This window comes from Nomascus leucogenys, unplaced genomic scaffold, assembly GCF_006542625.1.
Source record: "Nomascus leucogenys isolate Asia unplaced genomic scaffold, Asia_NLE_v1 Super-Scaffold_3019, whole genome shotgun sequence".
Lineage (NCBI taxonomy): Eukaryota > Metazoa > Chordata > Mammalia > Primates > Hylobatidae > Nomascus > Nomascus leucogenys.
The window spans coordinates 808,278-829,108 of record NW_022095789.1 but is presented as its reverse complement, the minus strand read 5'-3'; the positions used below and the strand labels follow the sequence as shown (position 1 = coordinate 829,108).

Sequence of the window (20,831 nt, the reverse complement as noted above, 5' to 3'; positions counted from 1 at the left end):
CGATTCTCTATCTTGATGCTGGTGGTGGATACATTTGTTCAAATTCATCAGGCTGTAGATTAAATGGGGATAAACTTTATTTTCTGCTTTAAAAAAAAAAAACCAGATTTTTTAAAAACAGAGCCGGGGGTGTAGTAAGTATGGAAGTGCTCGCTGCTCTTATTATTACTAGTGTTACCATTATTATTATTCACAGAGGATTCTCTGGACTGGTCGCTTATTGTTTGCATCCCTGACCCACCAGGCTGCGCCCTGGAGTCCCCCTCTGCTCAGGCTGGCCGAGGAGGGCGCCTCTCCTCCCACTTGGCGGCTGGGCCCAGCCGTGGTGTGTGATGGGCCGTCTTGCCCAGCCCTGGCCCCTGGTGTCCTGACAGACATGCAGCGCGTGGGGAGGGCTCTCAGCTGCTCCCTGGAGTCTGCTTTCCTCCCGCTGATCGTATGAGGCACTCAGCGACACGTTAGCAAGAAAGATGCCACAAGAAATAAAGTTTGTTATGAATTATTCTACTTGGGGCTAATTATAGGCACAGAGGAGAGGATTATTTACAGAGACAGGAGGCAGGGGAGGGGGAGGAAGAGGAGGAGGGGCCCTGAGACATGGAAACGAGTGGAGGGCTGGAGAGAGTTCAGCAAATGGGGCTTTTTGAATAAAAGCTGTGACTAAACTCAGGTCCATGCTGATTGAAGCATCTCAGGGGACAGATCAGAGGCCCCAGGCCTTGCCTGATCCTCAGGACAGAGCTGGAGAGAACGCTTGGTCCTGGGATCCCGTGGGCCACCGGGGTTCTCTTGGTGGGTGTGGCACAGCTAAGGAAGCCGCACTGCTGGAGTCCCAGGGTGGAGATGGGCCCAGATCTGTGCAGGGCCCAGCCTCACTCTGTTCTCCTGGGCCTTCCCTGTGCCAGGGAAGGAGAGGCCAGGAGAGGTTTATGTCCACCCACAGTGTCCCGGCTGAGCGAGAAGGGACACGGGATGATCTGAGCTGGCCGCGGGCGCCCACTGCGTACAGCATGTTGGTGAGAGAAGGTCCGGTGGGGACTTAGCCGCGCTGTGCCACACCGAAACGCACAGCCCACCGTGGCTTGGAGGAGCATGGGCTGGTGTGACCCTGGCTTCCAATTCTTCAACAGGAGGTGGGAAACCATTGTTTCTGTGCAACTTCCTAGTCTTTAAATGCTGCCTTAAACCTCCTACATCACACCTAGGGGTCTGTGGACCACAGTTCACAGCCTCCTATTGTTCCAGTTGGAGCAGAGGACTCAGCAGGGCTATGGCCCAATCACTCACCCCGAGACTCCTCTCCACGCTCCAGCACTGCTTGCAGTGGATCGTGGAAGTCAGTCCTTGGTGCCAGCCACAGACTCCCTGCCCAGTGCTCACGACAGACAGCAGCAGTTCCACACTTGGGTCTGCAGCAGGGTGGGTTGGTGGCTCGCAGCTTGCCAGAAGAGCCCCACCTTATCAGAGGGCAGTGGTCTTGTCCTCCGCTGAGAGTGAGCCATAGGCCAAGGTTTCTCCAGTTATTTCTGCCTGGCTGAACCGCCATCTACTCACGCAACCAGGCAGGAAATGACAGAGGCATCTTCTGCTCCCGCCCCGCCTCCCTCCCCGCCAGGAGAGTCACCCTCCATGCCCTGCCCCAGGGATGTTTTTCACGGCCGTTCCCCCTCTCCAGCAGCCTGTTCCAGGTCAGGCAGCTCCCTGTGACGATAGTCTCCACCACCCCCACGACAGAGCCCTCGCTCCAGAGCTCTCTGATCCCCTCGTCCCTGCTCGTCTTCTGCCGCCCCTGCTTCCCCACGCCCAGTGTCCTGGCACGGATCCAAAGCCTGTCTAATCCAGCCCGTGCTGCCACCAGATAGGTCCTGCCTCATATGCTTTGCTTATGCTGTTCATCGGCCTGGAATGCCCTTCCCTACCCACCTCTTCTTGGCCCCTGCCCGTTCCCCGAGGCCTTGAGGCAGGGCGTATGCACTGCACCTGTGCTTGCTGCCTTCCCCTGCTGGACGGTGAGTGCCGCACAGACCCTCTGCAGCCCAGGGCTTGGGGCCTGGCACAGAGCAAGCCTTCCAGAAATGTCTGCATTCCCCCATTCCGAAATCTGTACTGCAGTGAGCCAGGCCCTCGTCCAGGTGGATGAAACAGACAGCCCCTCTGCTCCTGGAGCTTCCCCTCTAGTTCCGGGCAGACGGACAACAAAGAGACAAGTCCAGAAGGGCACCCACCGGGGTCACTAGGCACTACAGTGCAACAGGGCACTATTTAGATGGGGAGACAGAGAGGGCCTCCTCCAGGAGGTGCCATGAGCTGAGATCCAGGCGATGAGGAGTGTGCTGTGGCATCAGTGGGAACAGCATTCTGGGCAGAGGGAACAGTAGATGCAAAGACCCTGAAGCAGGACTGAGCAGAGCACTGGGAGAGCCAACAAAGGGCTGGGTGCTGCATGGTGAGTGAAAGGGACAGTGGCCTGTGGCATCTGAAGTGACAGGAGAAAAGGAGGTGGAAGGGCCACATTCAGCAGGTTTCTGGCCAGGTTTGTGGCCATGCTATTTGCACAGGGAGCTGGTCATTTGGGGTAGCCACACAGGATGGCTGAGGCGAAATGTTCTGTGGTGGCGAGCCTGGAGGTCCTGTCCTGATGAGGATGGGGGCACTTTCTGTCCTGAGGTCCTCACTGGAGCCTGGCATTCTCCAGGAGAGACGGGAGAGCAGAACAGAGCACAGAGGAGGGAGGAGCCCTAGAGGCTGAGCCAAAAGGAGCATTGGAACCAGAGACAGAGGGGTCTTTCGGCAAATGGCTAGGCGGAGGCGGAAGCCAGGTTGTAGGAGGTGGAGCCAGGAATGAGATTAAGGTGGGTCGGGGGAGCTGAGTAGGGAGGGGGAAAGAGAAAAGGGACCCAGACCAGCAGGGACAAGACAGCAAAGGAGCTTAATGAATGGTTTTCTTGTCCATGATGGGGGACAGGTGAGCATCCTTGGAGACCCCTGGGCTATTGAGGCATCTTATACAGCTTGGTGACATCTCCTCCAGAAAGCCCTCCTGGATGCCCCAGATCGGGCCCCCCAGTTATGTGCTCATGCCACCAGCCCTTCTCTGACCAAACTCTGACTTTGGGCGGTAACCTTGGACTTACCGCTTGGATGATCTCACCAGTGTCTGCCTCCCACAAGTGGGCGGGCTCCAGAGAGGGGCCAGGCCTGGTTTCGACCTGCTTGGTGACTCTAAGCTGCTGCCCAGGACCTGGCCCACAGCCGGTGGTGGGAGAGGCTGAGGACAGCAGGGAGAGCAGCCACAGTCCTGGCGCGGAGGCCCGGAGGGAGCTGGGGCTGCTGGGTGGTGAATTGGTCCAGAAGGAGGTCATGCCGACCTTGAAGCCAGCCGGCCTGTGGGCTGCTCTGAGCGGCTGGAGCGCATCTCAGCAGGGGCGGAAGTGCTTGGGAGCGGGATGGACGCACAGTCGCGCACATGCTCTGCCCTCCCAGAGCTTCCACAGGGAGCGCCCCCCGTCAAGCCTAGGAGAGAGCCGCACAGCCCCTTGCCGCCCTCCCATCCGCCTCTCATTCCATTTGTGCCTCTCCGATGGGTGCCCCGCTCCCTCGTGGGGGCAGATGAAGGTCTGCCTCGCCCCCGTTCGTTGAAATCGGGCTCCGGCTGATTCTCCGTGCCCGACGGCTGGAGCCAGGCCCTGGTGGTCTTCACTGATGAAAGGATGCTTGGATAAAAATGCCCCATTCCCATCCAGCGCGTGACTCTGGGATGGGCGTTTGGGTGAGAGACAGGGCTGGCCTCAGGGACTGATGGGAGAGCCAGGCTTGGCGTTGTGCACACGCATGTGGCCTGGCTGGCTGACCCCGCCCTCCCTCCAGGGCCTCCCTTCTATGGGGACCCCTCCTGGGAACAGGCTGCCGAGGTGGGGGGGGGGGGCCTCAGCATCCTCTGGCTTCCCTCAACTCATTAAGACCCGTAAATTTTCTCATTAATATACTTAAAGTTCGTTTTAAGGGGAACAAGCGCAGAGATAATTGATAATAAACCCTCAGTTAATGCCCTTGGTTTACTGTATGTAATTTATATCCGCTGATAGCGTCTCTCACTCCCAATTACCCATTTAGCTGCAGCGATAACAGCAGTTCAATCAGACCGACCCCAACTTTTATATATTCCAGCCCGATAGCCATAAATACCCACCCAGGGAGACTCGGGGGGGCCCACAGTATTTTTTTATTAAGATTTAAATATTCATGCAATTATTAGTGATTTATTAAGAGCTAATGACCCCTTCAAGAGACTCTAAATCTTCACCCAAAGAGGCCCCAGCCCTCCCCTCCCCCCATGTCCCCCTTCCTCTTTACCCTCCCCCGCCAAAACCAGAGAAATGGGCTGCCCTTCCACGGCCCAGATGACATGCAAGCAACGCCTGCGTTTCCATGGTAACAGCAGGCAGGTGAGGCGGAGGCCCAGGATGGAGGTCAGGCCCAGGGAGGGGCTGGGCTTCTTGAGGACGGAGGCTCCTGCTGCCTTCCCACACCAGACCTGGGGGGCAAGAGGAAGAGGAGGCATACAGCAGCCCCTCCAGGCCCCTATTGACCAGCTGACCAGCAGCCCCCACGCTGCGGCCTCCTCCAGGCTGGTTTCCTAGAGCACCGCTCCCTGCCTCATTTCGGCGTTAGCGCCAAACTCCCCGCCCCGCCCCCCGCACCCAGATCCCTCCGCCCCTCAGCCTGGTCTGACATCCTTTAGAGACCCTTGGGGAGGGGGTACCCCAGCTTCTCTCTCCCCTGCTACCCTAAAGCACAAGAGGGTGTGCAGGGATCTGAGGCCCTGGGACTCAGGGCCCAGACAGGGTAGCGGCTCACGCTGAGGCCACCCCTCTCTCTTTCCTCCATGTTCCTCCAAGACCTTAGAGCCCATTAAAGGGGCAGGAAAGATAATGAACGAACGAGGAAAACATGAAATCAATACCAGGAGAAAAAAGTATGGCTGTCATTAAGTGAAGTAAACAAGCTGGTAATTATTTGGACAGTGGATAATTAAAACGGGGTGAGGGCTCATTACTGTCTCATCAGGGGGGTGATGGGAGCGGCCAGGCGCCCTGTTCTGAGGTGGAAGGTCGCAGCAGGGCCCAGGCTCCTTCCCGCCCAAATTCGGAATAGGAAGGCTGCTGTCTCAGGGGGTCTCCTCTCCGGAGTCCCCCGCCTGGACCTGCCTGTGCTGCTGGTTGCAGGAGGCTTCGGCTGCCTCGCCCAGGGGCAGGAGCTGAGGCTCAGACCATGGGCACACAAGACGGGCAGCCGCGGCCTGGGTCCTGCGCTGCTCGGGATTGCAGCTTCTCCCCTCTCAGCCTCTGGAAGGGACAGTGCCCTCAGGCCTCAGCTGAGAGGACACCTGGTGCTGACAAGTACATCCTGCTACCCGCCCAGGTACCTGGGGCAATGGACAGCCGACCCCTCCGCCTCTGTCCAGGCCCAGGGGCCTTCTTTTGGGGGCTCTGATGAGGAGGGTTCCCAGGAATGATGGGGTGCTGGCAAGGGCAGAAAGAGCGGGGCAGAGACTGGGAGGGCACAGCAGGGACAGGGCTGGAGTGTGGGGGCAGCGGGGGTTCCCTTGCCTTGCTGTGACCCTGACTGGTGAAGTCGGAAGAGGGCCTTGGACACTGTCCAGCCTGGCTTTGCCCTGCCGACTCGTTTGGCCCACGGCGTTTAAAGTGTTTAAATTAGTTGTCAACATTTTTAAATGGGAGGTTTCACATAAAAATAGATTTCCAGCTTCCCTTGGGGAAAAAAAAATCGGTGCAGGCTGGGCGCAGTGGCTCACACCTGTAATCCCAGCACTTTGGGAGGCCAAGGCAGGTGGATCACCTGAGGTCAGGAGTTCAAGACCAGCCTGGCCAACATGGTGAAACCCCGTCTCTACTAAAAATACAAAACATTACCTGGGCGTTGTGGCATGCGCCCATAATCCCAGCTACTTGGGAGGCTGAGGCAGGAAAATCCCTTCAACCCGGGAAGTGGAGGTTGCAGTGAGCCAAGATCATGCCATTGCTCTCCAGCCTGGGCAACTGCGTCTCAAAAAATAAAAACAATGGTGCACCTTTCATCTGGCCTGCCCCCGTGGATGGACACTGTCACTGTCCACTTTTCCCGGCCCCACCCAGCCCCTGAAGGCACTGAACTTGCCACCTCTCACTCAGTCCTACATCTCCTGAGGTCCAGAGAGGGAAGTGGCTTGCCCAAGGCCATGTGGCCAGGTGGAGGCAGAGTCGGGGCTGGGGACTCAACCTCCTGATGCCCGACTGAGGGCTGTGCCCCAGCCCCCAGCAAGTACATACCCTGGGCCAGTTGCCAGCAGGGACAGAGATGACAGCCTACTGCCCGCTCTTGGAGCTTGTGGCAAGTTGAGGAGACATTTCAACTCTGCCACCATCACTGGCCCCCGACTTTCCAGCCCTTGAGCTGGGCACTGCTGAGAAGAGTTGGCTCCGACCTGCTGCGTGCGCTGGAGGGTGCACAGGCTGACAGCAGAGGCAGGTGCCTGCACAGCCAGCCCTGCATCAGCAGGATCATGGGAGGCCGAGGAGCAAGCCGTGCAGCCCCACGTCCCCCAATCCCTGCCACACCAGCCCAGAGGAGGCAACATCTTTAATTTGTGATGTTGGGTGCATTGGTAGTAGGTGGGGTGCCCTGCAGGTTTAGGAGGAAGTCGGGGTGCGAGCCCTAACTTTAGTACATGCACCTGGCTGAGCTGGCTGCAGGGTATGGGTTGGTGACCAGGGATGGGACTGCTGTGTTAGTTGTGTGGGAACCATTGCAGGGGTTTGAAGTGTGAGATCGGATTCTCTTTCTAGAAATAGCGAGGTTGAGGATGGCACTGAGCTAGGAGGTGGCCAAGGGAAGGCACACTTTGGGTGGTGGGGCCAGGGGTGGAGGCTGGATGAGTTAGGTGGCCACAAGGCAGGAAAGGAGGGAGGCTTCCTGGGAGGCGGGGGCCCTGCTGACTGCAAGAGACAGAAGGAGAGTCGGGATGGCCCAGGCAGCGAGGGTGGGCCGGGGAGCCTGGCTAGGGACCCCGGGGCAGGAGCTGATGGGGGCCACAGAAGTGGGGCCTCAGGAGAGCCAAGCCCAGGGAGCCATTTGCAGCTTCAAGAAGTGGCTGCATGTGCTGGCTTCTGCTGTCACCCTGGGCTGGTGGGACCCATGAGTGGGAGCTGGGTTTGTCCCTGGGTGACTGGGTTTTCCTGTGGGCCATTGTATGAGGAGGGGTCCAAGCGGGCTCATCTGCTGAGAATGGGAATCAAAGATTGGCTGGTGGCCTGTGGCCTCAATCACCATCCTGGTGTGGGCTGTGGTGTATGTGCCCACAAATGCTAATGGACCGGGCTGCAGCAGGCATGATTCTGGAGGCTGTGCTCCCAGGACTTCCCAGTGCACCCAGGACTTCCCAGTGGGGCTGGGGTCCCTGGGCCACCTCATGGGGGCATGGACGTGAGTCCCTCTTGGGCTGTGTTGGTCGGTGCCTAGCACGGTGCCACGACATGTTGCCAGATGAATGCTCCTGGTTGAGAGCCTGGGGCACTGTAGCCAGCCTGCCTGGGCAGGAATCCATCGCTCTCGACTGACTGTGCCTCTCCGTGCCTCAGTTTCTTCATTGGTAATTCAAATTAGTTCCTTGCCTCTTAGAATTGTTATGACGGTTAAATAAGAATATCCTATCGAGTTCACCATGGTTGTCATTGCTGTGACTGTGCAGGTGCCATGACGGCTGTGATTGTGGGCAGTGTCTCCCACCAGCCAAGGGCAGGCGACTGTGTGACCTCCCAAGTGCCTCTGGGCTCTGGTCCCCACCTTGCACAACCTGAGCTGCTGCCACTCCTGGACCACCCCGGCCCCAGCTCTGGCTGGGCACACATTAAACCAGTGAGATATGAAATGCTGCCATATCTGGGATGGGGTCTTTAATTAAATTAATTGCCAGCAACATTGTAAAAATGCTGATGGGGTCATAAATGGCGTAGGCAACGCTGTTTATCATCCCCGCGCCGGGGCACACCTGGGCTGGGGGCGGGGCTGGCCATGGAGGGCTGCGGCCTCTGAGGGAGCTCTGTGCACCCCCCTCGGGTGGCCCCAGGAGAGGGGAGGGGGTATGTACTCTCTGGAGGGGCTGCAGAGTGGCACTCCTAGTAGGGGCAGCTCCTGACTTTCCACCTGGCCTGTCTTGAGGGGCATCTGTGGAACAGGTGCACTGTCCTTACTCGGCTTTATGGCGCGTGTGCCTGGGGAAGGACCCGGATGGAAATGGGGAGGATGCATCCAGAGCTGGCAGGGGTGGGGGCATCCTCCAGCCTCCTGGCCACTTTGAGTTACCTCCATCCGTGGGCAGTCAGGCGATCTGCCCGGCGCTGCCATGGTGGCTGTGTGTCCTTGAGCTAGTCCTTCCCCTCTCGGAGCTCATTTCCTCATTAGGAAGACAGAAGGACCCTACCCACCTGCCTGCCTCTGTCGTGTTCCCAGCTCCCTGCCGGCCACCCTCCCTTGGCCTCTTGCCTCTCGGGGAGCTGTGCCAGGAATTCTTTATGTCTCTCTCAGCCGGGGCTGCCACAGGCCTTGGCAGGGCTCAGAGCCTGCCTACCGCCCCTATTGCTTGTGAGGCAGCTGGGCCGGCCACCTGCCTCTGCCAGGTGAGAGGTGAGGGAGGCTCACACACACTCACACACACCACACACACAGAAACACACCACACAGAAACACACACATACACCACATAGAAACACCACATGCCACACACAGAAACACACACCACACACAGAAACACACACAGAAACACACACACCCCACACACACAGAAGCACACACACACCACACACAGAAACACACACAGAAACACACACACCCCACACACACAGAAGCACACACACACCACACACAGAAGCACACACGCACACGCGTGTGCACACACACACACACACACACACTACAGCTACCAAAGCACAGGCGCTGGCCAAGGATCCCAAGGCAGGAAAGCACCTTCCTTCCCCAGTTTTTCCTGGGCCGTGTGACCACATAATTACCCTGGATTCCATTCTATTTAATTGCAGCTTATTAAATTCTAACCAGCCAATTATCAGCCACAATTACAGCTTAATTCAGGGACACAATAGCTATTTTATCGTTTGTTAATCAAATGCTTATTTAGACCTCAGCTTTATTAACTATTTCTCTAGCCTGAGGCGAGGCCCCTCAGCAGGAAGGGGCCCCTGGGTGGGGCCGCAGGAGCCCGTCCTCCCATCACAGCACTCCCCCCGGGAGTTTCTGAGTTCCCTTTGCGAGTGGGTTCAGGCACTTAGTGATGGCAACAGTGTCACACTAGGTGTGGGAAGGCCCAAGCCAGTTCACTCTGCATTTGGGACGTCTTGGCTCAGCTCCTGCCCAGTGCTAGGCCCTGTGCCTGGTGCCAGGACCGGTGGCAAGACAGATGTGGTCCTGCTGTTGTGACATGTTTTAGGGAAGAGTAACCAAGTACCCAAACAAGAGATGACTTCAGATGGTGGCAGGTGTGAGGAGGAAAACAGACTGGGAAAGGGGAGGGAGAGGAAGAGCTCCTTCACACAGGCCAGGTCCTCGGTGACGCTGACTCCGCGGGAGCAGAGATGGGAGGGGTTAGAGCAGGCAGCTGTGGGAAGGTCGGAGGCAGCGTGTGCGGGCAGGGGAAGTGCAAAGGCCCTGTGGTGGGGTGAGTGAGGAGGGTTTGAGAACAGTTACAGGAGTCCTGCCCCACACCTGGCCCCGGCCATTTGGCTGAAGTCCTTGGTGGGTTGTACGACCTTAAGCAAGGCCTGAGCCTCACGTTCCTTGTCTGTACAACCAGAGGCAGGAAGAAGGAGCCTGTGAGCAGCGGCCGGGGCAGAGGACAGGCCTGGTCTGCAGGGGCTGGCGGGCAAGGGGCCAGCGGTGCCCCTGCTCAGCGTAGTTGTCCTCTGAGATGGGAGCGGTGCTGCCCCCGCCCTGCCCCACTTTGTTCTTTGTGGTTCAGCCTGTCTGCATGTCCTCCTCGTGACGCCTGTGTCTGTCCTTGTGACCAGGCCCCAGGAGCCCACTGGGGAAGAGGGTGACTTTCCTCCGATCTCAGGGAGGTGGCTGCTGCTTCAGTGACACCTTCATGCACACGTTACTATGGAAACCAGAGTGCCGTGCTTGCCTGTGTGTGAGCGTAGGTCGGGGGAGCAGCCCTTCCTTCTGAGGAGCACTGAGAGGGGCTGTCACCCCCATCCGGTCACTTCCACGTGCGGCAGGCTCCTAGACAGACCAGGCAGACACCACACACTGGGCATGGGCCCTGGGACCCTGGGCTTAGACCTGCCCCTGCCCTCCAGGGAGTCCTGTGCTATTGGGGGTGACTGCTAGGGAGACAGGGGATGGACAGAGGGATGGACCAAGGGGACTGGAAGGGGAAGAAGAGAAGCAAGTCCCGGAGTGGACTGCACTCCCGACCCACCTCATCCGCTATTTGCCCGTTTCACAAATGAGAACAATGAGGCTCTAGAAATAGGCGGTTCGCACAAGGGGCTGCAGTGGGGTCAAATAAGGCCAGGGAAGCAGCTGGCAGGCTGTACAGAGGTTTTTTATGTTTTGGCTTTGAAAGAATTCAGGGGCGTGCACCCCAGCTTGCTGCTGGCTGCGTGGCACCCCGTCGTTATCTCCAGGCAGGTTCATACCTGAGTTGCCGCCTGGACTCTCATGGCTCTTACTGTGCCACCCAGATCTGTAGTCTCCGGTAGAGATTGGAACCCAGGTCACGGGACCTGCCACTCCCCACCTTGCACTCCTCACTACAGGTGCTGTCTCTGTCTCTGCCTCTGTCTCTCTCTCTCTCTTTAACAGCAAGTGCGGAATGTGTCCCTGCTTATCAGAGCCCCCTAGTGAAGCTCCCTCTTCACAGAATTGTGTATGTTTAAAAAATAATAACTCATGCCGCCATCTCAGGCCACAGGGATGCAGGTGGCAGGGAGTGCTCAGCCCCACTCACCTGCGTGTCTGCAAGCCTGGCTGAGCCACGCTGGGCTTCTGCACCCCGTGCCCTCTGCCACTGTGCCCACTGGCTCCCTGACCCCTCTGCTTCCCCAGGGTCCAGCACTGGCATTTGAAGAACCTGGTTCCCTTCCCATTGAACTGATGGGTTCATTGGTTGATTGGAAGGTAAGCAGAGCTGGCTCCCAGCCAGATCTGAGTTTCCCTTCTCCACTTCTAGCCCTTCGTTCCTGGGCTCTTGTCCCATTGCTGGGAATGATGTTCAACATTCATTCCACAAAAACTCTCTGGCTGTATGTCAGGCCCTGGCCAGGCTGTGGGGATGGGTGGTCCCTGCCCCCAAGGCCCTGACAATTTATATGGGAAGACACACGCATAAATGGTGACGATATGATATTCAAGGCGCTGGGGTGACTTCAGTCAGGGACTGTGGGAGCTCAGACTGGGGTCAGGGCAGGCTTCCTGGAGGAGGGGTTGTTTGAGCAGGCCTTGAAGGATGAGCAGTGGTCACCCAGGCAGACAACAGATGGGCAGGTGGACCAATGAGATGGAAAGATCCTGACTCCAACTAGCTTCAGCCAAAAAAAGGAATGTACTGGCTCATGCTCTGGGGATCCAGAGCTAGCTCTGCCTCCAGGTCCATGGGACCCCAGGCCTCTGATGCTGGCAGGAGGAGCTGGCCTCTCCCTTGCACTGGTTGTCTCCACTCTTCAAGTTCTTGCTTCAGACCTGTGAATAGCCTGCCTTTACCCTCGGCCTCACGAAGGCCTACAATGCCTGCAGGACTGGCCCTTCCCTGTGGGGGCCCCGGCAACTCCAGGGCTCCATGCCCACGGCTCCAAGCTCAGCACAGGGAGAGGGTCTCCCTTCCCAAAAGCCCAACCAAGATGCTGGAATCACGTCTATTGGACGGGGCAGCCTGCAAGTCCTTCTGGGAACCATTGGTGGGGATGGGAGAGAGGGAGTGTGCCCACCTCTGGGGCCAGAGATGGGGTCAGCCCCCGGACCACGTGGCCTGCATGGTGGGAGGAGTTGAGGGGAAGGCATTCTTTAAAGAAAATCAGGCACTGTTAGCCAGAAAGTGAGAGGGAGGCAGAACCTGGGACAGAACGCGTAGAACCCCTGAGAATTGCACATGGTGAAGATGCTGCCAGGTGTGGAGGGATCCCTAGAGGCAAGGCCAGCAGGTCCTCAAATGCCAGCCAGAGGCACGAGTGGCGCGTCATCCTGTGGCACTCCCCATGCCCGGACATCCGAGCACCTGCAGAGCGGGGACCCCAGGCCCTGGTGGACCTACTGGGGGCAAACCTCCATGGGGAGGCTGCCCAGGGGCTCCCCAAGGCCTGCTGGGCACCAGCATCCAGGGCTCAGGGGTGCAATGCCGGCTCCTGTGCCCCAGCCTCCTCCTCCACTCCATTTCACATCCAGAACAGCTTTCAGGGAAATAGAGGAAGGGGCTGCCACCCTGGACCCTCGCTGTGTTCCTCAACTGCGCCGTGTGGCCTGCGGGACGGATGGTGCCCACCACCAGGCCGCTGGGAGGATGGAAGGAATGGCGGCGGCCGCCCTGGGGAAGCAGCACCCACCTCTCCCAGCTGAGTGAGGCTGAGTGATGCCCTGTCCCCACCCCTCCCCTGCCCCCAGGGACGGAGGCCTTGCTCAGTATATATGGGTTCATTAATAGCTTGATTAATCACATCTTATATTTTCTGGTGCTTTTAAAAATAAAACATTTGAAAGCACTTTCACACCCACCTTGGGCCTCAGAGTTCTGGGCGAGTCTTATCTCCCAGACTGCAGGTGAGGAAAGGGGCTCAGCCTCCAAGAGCAGCACGTGCCAGCGGGTGGCTGGGGGCAGCCTGGAGCCAGAGGCTTCTCCCTGCCCACCACTCTGCCTGTGGGCTGCTCTGCCCTCTCTCTGGGTCTCTCCACAGACCAGGAGTGAAGGGGCCACCCTGGGCAGATCTCAAATTCTAGAGGGAAAAAGCAGTGGTCATTCAGTCACGCAACAAACATTCCATCAGCATCCTGGTGAGACCCGCGCTCCTGCCCCCAGGGAGTTTATGGTCTAACAAGGGAAGCGGCGTACAAACTCACCCTGGTCCTGAAGTGGCATTAACTCAGATGGAGGCTCAGGGGATGGAGTGGGTGCTTGGGTGAGTGACAAAGAGTGTGGATCCAGAAAGGCCTCCAGGAGGAGGCAACAACTTTGCTGACATTTCCCTGGTGGATTAGGTGGAGCAGGTCCACCACAGTCCACGCCACTGGATGCCCACAGCAGCCTCCCCACCTTCCCTCTGCCCAGTGCCACCCCTCCCCTCCCAATCCTCACGCAGGGAGAGCGCACCACGCCCCTGCACACGACCCCCAAAGGCTTCCCGTGGCCCTGGCAATGAAATCCCAACTCCTGACTCGACCCTAAAGGCCCCTGGGGTCCAGCGCCTGCTTTCTCTCTGACCAAACGCGTCTCGCCCTCACTCCCTCTGCCCAGGCCACACTGGCCTCCCCGCTGTCCTCAAACAAGCCCAGCTGCCTCCTGCCTCAGGGCCTCCCCTGTTCCCTTTTCCAAGCACATTCTGCAGCCTGGCCTTGGCGTTCAGGGCGCTGCTCAGATGGCACCTGCCTGAGCCCCGCTCCCTCGAGAGCCCTCTCACCCGCCCCTTTCTGAAAGTCCGCCCCTTCTACCTTCTCTGCTGCACTTGGGTTCTGTTTTGCTTTGTTCCCCCAACTTGAAAGCAAGCTTCAGAGAGCGGGGCTGTGTTGTCTTGCTTGCGCTGGATCCCGGCGCCCGAAAAGTTCCTGGCACACAGCAGGCACTCAATAAGTGTTTGTGAATGAGTATGTTTCAGGTCATGGGAGAAGGTGGCATCCGTCCCAGGCTCAGTTCAGTCCAAGGCTCCTTGCCCAGGGGTCTCTTGCCTCCCATTGCCACCGGTCCTGGGGCCTCATCTGCTTCCCCTCCTTTCTGTAGCTGCCACCCCCGTTGGCCCCCAGCCTCCCTACACACACACACACGCACACACACACACACATGCGCACACACACACACCTTGCCCCTCCTCCTTGCTATTCCTGAGAAGATGTGGGGTGTGGGGGTTGCCCAGTTTGCTGCTCCCACCCTTGCCGAGCAGGGGCACCAGCTCCAGCTGACGTGGACAGCCAGTTCCCTCCTGAGAGAGAGCGGGCCCCCGGGGCTCACTGCAAATGGGGTTCCCACTTCAGGGCTTGAGCCATCCACCCAGCCCCGTCTGACCAAGTCCTATAGTTCCTGGTGACCAAGCGCCCGTCAGGAATCTGCTAGTCAGTGAATGAGGTCTTCTAACTTAATTCCAAGCAGGCAGCCGGGCCAGGTCACGTCCTGTGCCAGTGGGAAAGCTTTGACATGGCGGAAGGAGCCTCTGGGAAACTAGGGGTGAGTGGGGTTTGGGAAGTGGCAGCGCCCGTGAAGCTGGTGGGCCCGTACCTGCCTGCTCTCCTGCAGGCCCACGAGCCACTGCAACCAAGGCGTGTCCGCCCTGGCAGTGTTCTCGCACGCCCGTCCCTCAGTGGCCCCAGAGGCAGCAGCGGTAGGCACCCCACCCTGAGGCCCCAGTTGCTAACGCCCGCATTAAGCAGCCTCGTGCTGCACGGCACGGACCCAAGGATGCACAGTCTGGGGGTGGGGACAAAGCCTCCTGCCTGCTTCTCCTGTGACAGCAGCTCCAGCACCAGCGAGGACGGGCCCTAGATGCAGGGAGGGTGAGACGGCATGTGTGGTTTCCCAGGAGAGTTGAGGTAGGGGAACCCTCTTTCCAGAGGAGGTGACATTGGAGGTGAGCCCTGAAGAGAAGGTAGGAAAGCACTAGCCAAAGAGGAAGGAAAGGAGTTTCAGGCAGAGACCTGGAGGTGGGAAGCTCCTGCCTCGGAGGGATCCATGGGTGTCTCTGCAGAAAAGGGCTGGAGCACTGACTGGGGCCAGAACGTGAGGCTCAGTGATGTCAGTCAAAGGCACTTGGCCCCATTCTGAAACACCCGTGGGAGCCAGATGAACAATGGAAATGGGAGAAACAGACCCAGGGAGTGGTGGGACTACGGCAAACTAGCCAGCTCTCAGGCCCTGTTGAAAGGATCCTAGGTCCTTGGGACTGAGCATGCACTGCCTGGCATTGTCTTTGATGGACAAGTACATGGAAAGGGAAAGGAAGCTCACGCTAGTAGCCTGGGCTGTGCAGTGGGGGAGGCCAGAGGCTTGGCTGTGCCTTCATTCAGGTGAGAGCCCTGACTGGGACACCGAGGGGGAACAGACAGATCTCAGGTACTGATGGCAAGGATAGAAGTCACACAGTGAGCTCGGGGGCCAGAGGCAGGGAAAGCCAGCCATGACTGCCCAGGAAGGTTCCTGTAGCCCCCAGAGGACATCCAGTAGCACCCGAATTTACCCCACCCATGCCCTTGCTGGAGGGCATAGCCGCTAGAATGTCCTTGCTAGAGGGCATAGCTGCAGCCTGGAGGGTGCCCCCTGGGTCCACCGGATAAATGCCCCCCGGGGCCAGCGTGGCGTGACAGAGGCCCTGGAGAAGTGAGCTATGCCCCTTATTGGTCACAGTACATTTATTTTTCATTAGCAGTTAAATGCAGACATGAGGGATTGTGCTGGGTTCACCGGGCGGCTGACGCGAGCAGTGCTTGGCGTGCTGATCGATAGGGAGGCTGGAGGGCCGCGCACCCCCTCCCTGCCCCCACACACCCAACCAGGGACCCTTGCCCACCCAGCTCCCCCGCCAAGAGGCAGGCACAGGCCAGCGTGTTGTCTACCTGTTAAGGGACGTGGCACAGGCAAGCCCGGAACCTGCCACTGGGGGGTCATGGTGACACCTGGCTGCTCCCCAACACCTGCAGGGCTTGCTCTGGCATCCAGCTTGGCCTGTCCTCTGCACGGCCTAGGGTCCTCCCAAATGCCGCGGCTTGCCTGGGTGCATGTCTCGAGCGGCGCTTGGGCCAGCAGCACCCATCCCACACCCCCACTACAGGGTTCACACTCCCCAGCCTCCCAAGACCACCTCCTTCCATTCATTCTCCAGACCGTGGGAGGACCCCTTGGGAGCCCAACTCAGCCCTGCTCTCCCTGAGTCCACCCCTGGGTCCCGCCCCTGCATCAGGGCTGGCCGGTGGCTGCCAAGTGACCATGGCGAGCACACAGGTGACTGTACACTTGATGAGCCCAGTGTCTGAGCTGGAGGCTCTGGGGTAAGGGACCCCCCTCGGGCCTCAGGTTCCCCATCTGTAAGGTGTCTAGGTCCCACCCCCCAGCATCGCCTGCATTCCGCCACTTCCCAAGCCTACGACAGACCCCAGCAGAGGTGGTTCAAGGCAGGGTGGGTCTGGGCCTGATGACCTTCATTTTCACGAAATGTGAACTGCAAGTGTGACCCCGCTTATGAATGAGGGCTTGGTGTCCATAACAGAGCTGCAGAACATGCGGGGGGCGGTTGCCAGTGGGAGGGCACACAAGGGAAAAAGCCAAGCTGGGGAGAGGCCGGAGTCTGGCAGGTGGGCAGGAGGCAGGCAGGGAGGCCAGAGGGTGAGAGGAGGGGCAGGCGCCCAGGGAGGGCCGGTGACCCAGCGGCTGACAAACTGTCCGCAGGGTTGTGTCCCAAATGCCCTCCACACCCATCTGCCCCGAGCTCACAAAGAGACAGCTGTTGCGCCCCTCAGCTCAGCCAGCCTCCCTCTGCCATCCCTAAGGCACCTGCCAGCTCTGTGCCTCAGTTTCCTTATTAGCTGTCACCCCCTATGAGATTGCTGTGAGGATGACCCTAGCTGAGGGGGTGCAGCCCTTTGCTGTGGAACGCATAGAACCATGGGGGTACGGACAGCAGCCCCCGATCCCTGAGCACTGTGCTGAGTGCCTCACGCCTGTTTCATTTCATCCTCACAACAACCTTAAGAATTGGGCATCATGCCCCATTTTGCAGATGAGGAAACAGGTTCAGGATGGGGTGGACCTTCCTGAAGTTGCAGAGGCCCCTGAACCCTCGGTCCGAGCCCGCCGTCCGGGGCACCTGCAGGAGCCGGTGCACACACCTCCCCCCATGAAACCAGGGTCCTGGTGAAGGGCGGACTCCCACCGTGGGGAGAGGGTCCCTGTGCAAGCAGGAGCGAAAGGGGCAGTGGGCCAGGTGTATGTGCCCCTCGGTGGGTAGGATGGGCCCAGGCCTCCCAGTCTGAAGCCCTCGGTGGGTTTTGGACTACCCATGGGGAGGGTGGAGGAGCCCAGAGGCCAAAAATGTGAGGGGCCTGCGGACTTCCCCACAGGCAGCTGTCATCTCCATTTCACAGACAGCAAGCCGCTCGCTCCTCAAGGTCACCACTAAGAGGAGCAGAATAGATGGTCTGGAAACCCAGGGTTTCCCTCTATGCGCAGGGGCTGCAATTGTGAGTGTGCATTGGTCGGGGGGATCACTGCAGCCCCAGGGGAGGCCAGGCTGGCTGAGGGCCTGTTCAAAGGGAAGCTGGGGGGTGTGGGAGCTGAGGGTGACCCCCACCTCATCCTCTTAGGGGACCTGCTGGTTGGGCAGGGATCAGACTACTCTGGGGGTTTTACCTCTGCCAGTGCCTCAGAGCCAATTACCTGTGTAATTAGCAACAAATGACTTGTGGGATGGTTGTGGTTTTCAGTTAAAATTAGAAGGAAACCCATATATTCAGGTCTCCTTGAAGGAGGTGGCCTAGGTACCTCGGATTCCCAGACAGACTCCCAGCTCTCGCCTTGCCCGTGCCCACCCGACACGTTATTTCTGAGCACCTACTATGTGCAGGACCAGGGATGGGGCCAACCAGGAAGCAGGGCCCCAGAGGCGGCCACTGGCCAGGGCTGCTCCCTCCCTCGCCCCAGGCAGCTCACCTGCCTGGCCAGGGACCTTCCCACTTTGGCCAGCCTTGCCCTGGACCTCCCGGGCAGGGGCCTGCCTGGCCAGATCCCTGGACTTCTAGGAAGGCAGTCACCAGGCCACCTCGGTGCTGGGACTCTGCCCGGGTCTCATTTCACCTCACCGCAGTCTTAAGGATGGCATGGGCTGCTCCTTCCCCGCTTTTACAGAGGAGGACATGGAGGCCCGGGTGGGGGATGGTCACTGGCCTGAGATTGCCCAGCTGGGACATGGCAGAGCCTGGACTCACTCTCCTCCCATCTGCCCCAACCCACAGTGGGATCGTTTGCTGAGCCACTGCCTCTGCCCTGCCCAGCCTGGCCCCTGGCTCACCTTCCCCCTCTGCCCTGCCACAGGTGCCCAGCAGAGTGCCACCGTGGCCAACCCAGTGCCTGGTGCCAACCCGGACCTGCTTCCCCACTTCCTGGTGGAGCCCGAGGACGTGTACATCGTCAAGAACAAGCCAGTGCTGCTGGTGTGCAAGGCTGTGCCCGCCACGCAGATCTTCTTCAAGTGCAATGGGGAGTGGGTGCGCCAGGTGGACCACGTGATCGAGCGCAGCACGGATGGGAGCAGCGGTGAGCCGCAGCGGGGGCCGAGCAGGGCCAATCCAGGGGAGGCGAGTCTCAGCCAGCCCAGAGGAGCCTGCAGCTGCCCCCAGGATTCCCCACCTGGGACCCCAGAGGCCTTCCCCAGAGGCCACACCCCTCAGCAGTTTGGGGAGAAGGAGGGGGCGAGAGTGGGTCCCTGATGACCAAGGAGCTCCCAGACCTCACGTTCAGTGATTGTTTTCTTTGTGCGTCAATTCACTCGATCAGTCAGGCATTCACTCACACCTGTGAGCACCCCCTCCCGTGCTGGGGACAGCCCGCCACCCTCGGAGCCCAAGCCCCCACAGAGAGGCAGACAGCGGGGTGACCTCTCAGCAAGAGGAGAGGCCCCTCAAGGGAGGTGATGTGTAAACTGAGAGAGGCATAAGAACTGGTTAGGGAGTGAAGAAGGGGGAAGTGCATCCCAGGCAGGGGACACAGCCCAGGAAAGCCTGGAGGCAGACGCCGGCGTGCCACGCCGGTGGGATCAGCAGTGAGGGTGAGGGTGTGCAGGGGACCAAACTGATGCCACTGTCTTAGGGGATCTCAAGCTGCAGAGTGACATGGCCAGAGCTATATGTGATTCAGGGGCCAGGGTGGGGGCTGATGGAAGCGGCAGGCCTGGAGACACTGAGCAGAGGGAGCCAGCCAGACTCAGCTGGGGGCACAGGGAGAGGGGTTCTAGGGGCAGCGAGCAGACCCAGGAAGCACCTCTTCCATGAGACACCACATTCCCCACCCCCAGCCCTGGCCTTAAGTGGCACTGGGGACGTGGGCAGACAGCCCTTGTCTGGGTTCCACAACTCCCCCAGAAAGGACTGGCAGAGAGAGAGGCAGGAGTGAACAACAGCCTCTCCTCCTCCCCCTCCTCCCCCTTTTCCCCCTCCCTCTCCTCCTCCCTCCCCTCCTCCCCTCTCCTCCTCCTTCTCTACCCCCTTCTCCCCTCCTTCCCCTCCTCCCCCTCCTCCTCCCTCCCCCACTCCTCTCCTACCTTTCCTCCTCCTCCTCCTCCTCCTCACTCATTAGAGCCTGTTTCAGTTTCCTCTCCCTTGGTGCTTTGTGGAGCACCCCACGCATAATGACACCTCAGGGGTAGTCCTGAGCCCCCTCCCACCAAGGCCTCAGCCATCCTGAGACACACAGCACACATACCCTGTTGAGGCACAGCCTGTGTGGGACACACAGGCCATTGCCGTGAGGCTCAAGCCACAGTGCAGCTGGGACAAGTAGGTGTCACCCAGGACTCACACTGATGCCAAGGGCAGGCCGGGGACCTTGGGCCTAGAGAGGTGGCCCAGGAAGGATTCCCAGAGGAGGAGGAACATCCAAGCTCAGGTCTCAAAACCACCTGGAAAGGGCATCTCCCAGGCCCATAGAATGGAAGGTACAGAGGCTCAGAACAGCCTCAGGTGGCTCGGGTATGGAGCGAGAGTGAACCCCAGGGCAGGCAGCAGTGGCCGGGAGACTGCGCTAAGGGGCCCCTGGAGGTTGAGACAGCAGAGTGGGCTGTGGTCAGACTTGCACTGGGCAAAGGGAGACTGGAGGAGGGCAAGGCCCTGGCCAGGGAGAACGGTTTGGAAGCTCTGGCAGTGATCTGAGGTGAGTTGAAGAGCTCTGGATGTAGGCAGCGCCATTTAGCCCCAGAACCAGCTTGTCATTTTATGGTTGAGACAGGCCTTGGTTCTTACTCATCCAGAGCCCTGCTGGGGCTCCAACCAGGCCTTCTCTTCTGCAGCAGTCACACCCCACCCCTCCGTGAGGGTCAGCAGGGGCTGCCTCCCCCCCCCAAGTGTCGTCTCAGCACCCTGGCCTGACTGCAGCTTCTCACCTGTGGTCTGAGAACACCTTCTCAGCAGGTGTTCGCTGAGCACCTGCTCTGTGCCACGCCGTGGGTTAGGTACAAGGAGTTACACTCTCAGGGCAGTGATCCAGCTCCACCTCCTACCCTCAGAGGGAGATGGAGAGGGTTGGCAGCCAATGTAGCCCAACAGAACTCTAAGCACCAGCACCTCCCAGGACCAGAGCCTCTCCCGGCCCCAGCCGAGGTGCCAGAGGCCTCCCTGCCCAGCAGCAGGGCCCACCTTGTCTTGGTGGGAGGGTCTGCAGGACAACCGCAGGCAAGTCCCTCCCCTCCCTGGGCTCAGTTTCTTCATCTGTAAAATGGAGGTGAGGAGATCCCCCCATCCTGCCCCTTGCAGATTGGTCGGGGAAAGCCGTGAGATCTCACATGCCCAGTCAGGACCCAGCACGGGGCCTTTCCTTTCTCCCTACCCCACACCCGGGCCCAGCGTCCCTTCAGCATAAGTTCTCC

At 59.3% G+C, this 20,831-nt stretch overlaps 1 protein-coding gene across 4 annotated transcripts in view; it reads left to right on the top strand.

Moving 5' to 3' along the window:
- The window catches only part of UNC5A (unc-5 netrin receptor A), a 68,225-nt gene that overhangs the window by 33,892 nt on the left and 13,502 nt on the right, over positions 1–20,831 (top strand). For all 4 annotated transcript variants that reach the window (XM_030808472.1, XM_030808473.1, XM_030808470.1 and 1 more), the window contains exon 2: positions 18,287–18,508. In XM_030808472.1, coding sequence (XP_030664332.1) covers positions 18,287–18,508 — 222 coding nt within the window. The remainder of the gene's footprint in view (positions 1–18,286; positions 18,509–20,831) is intronic.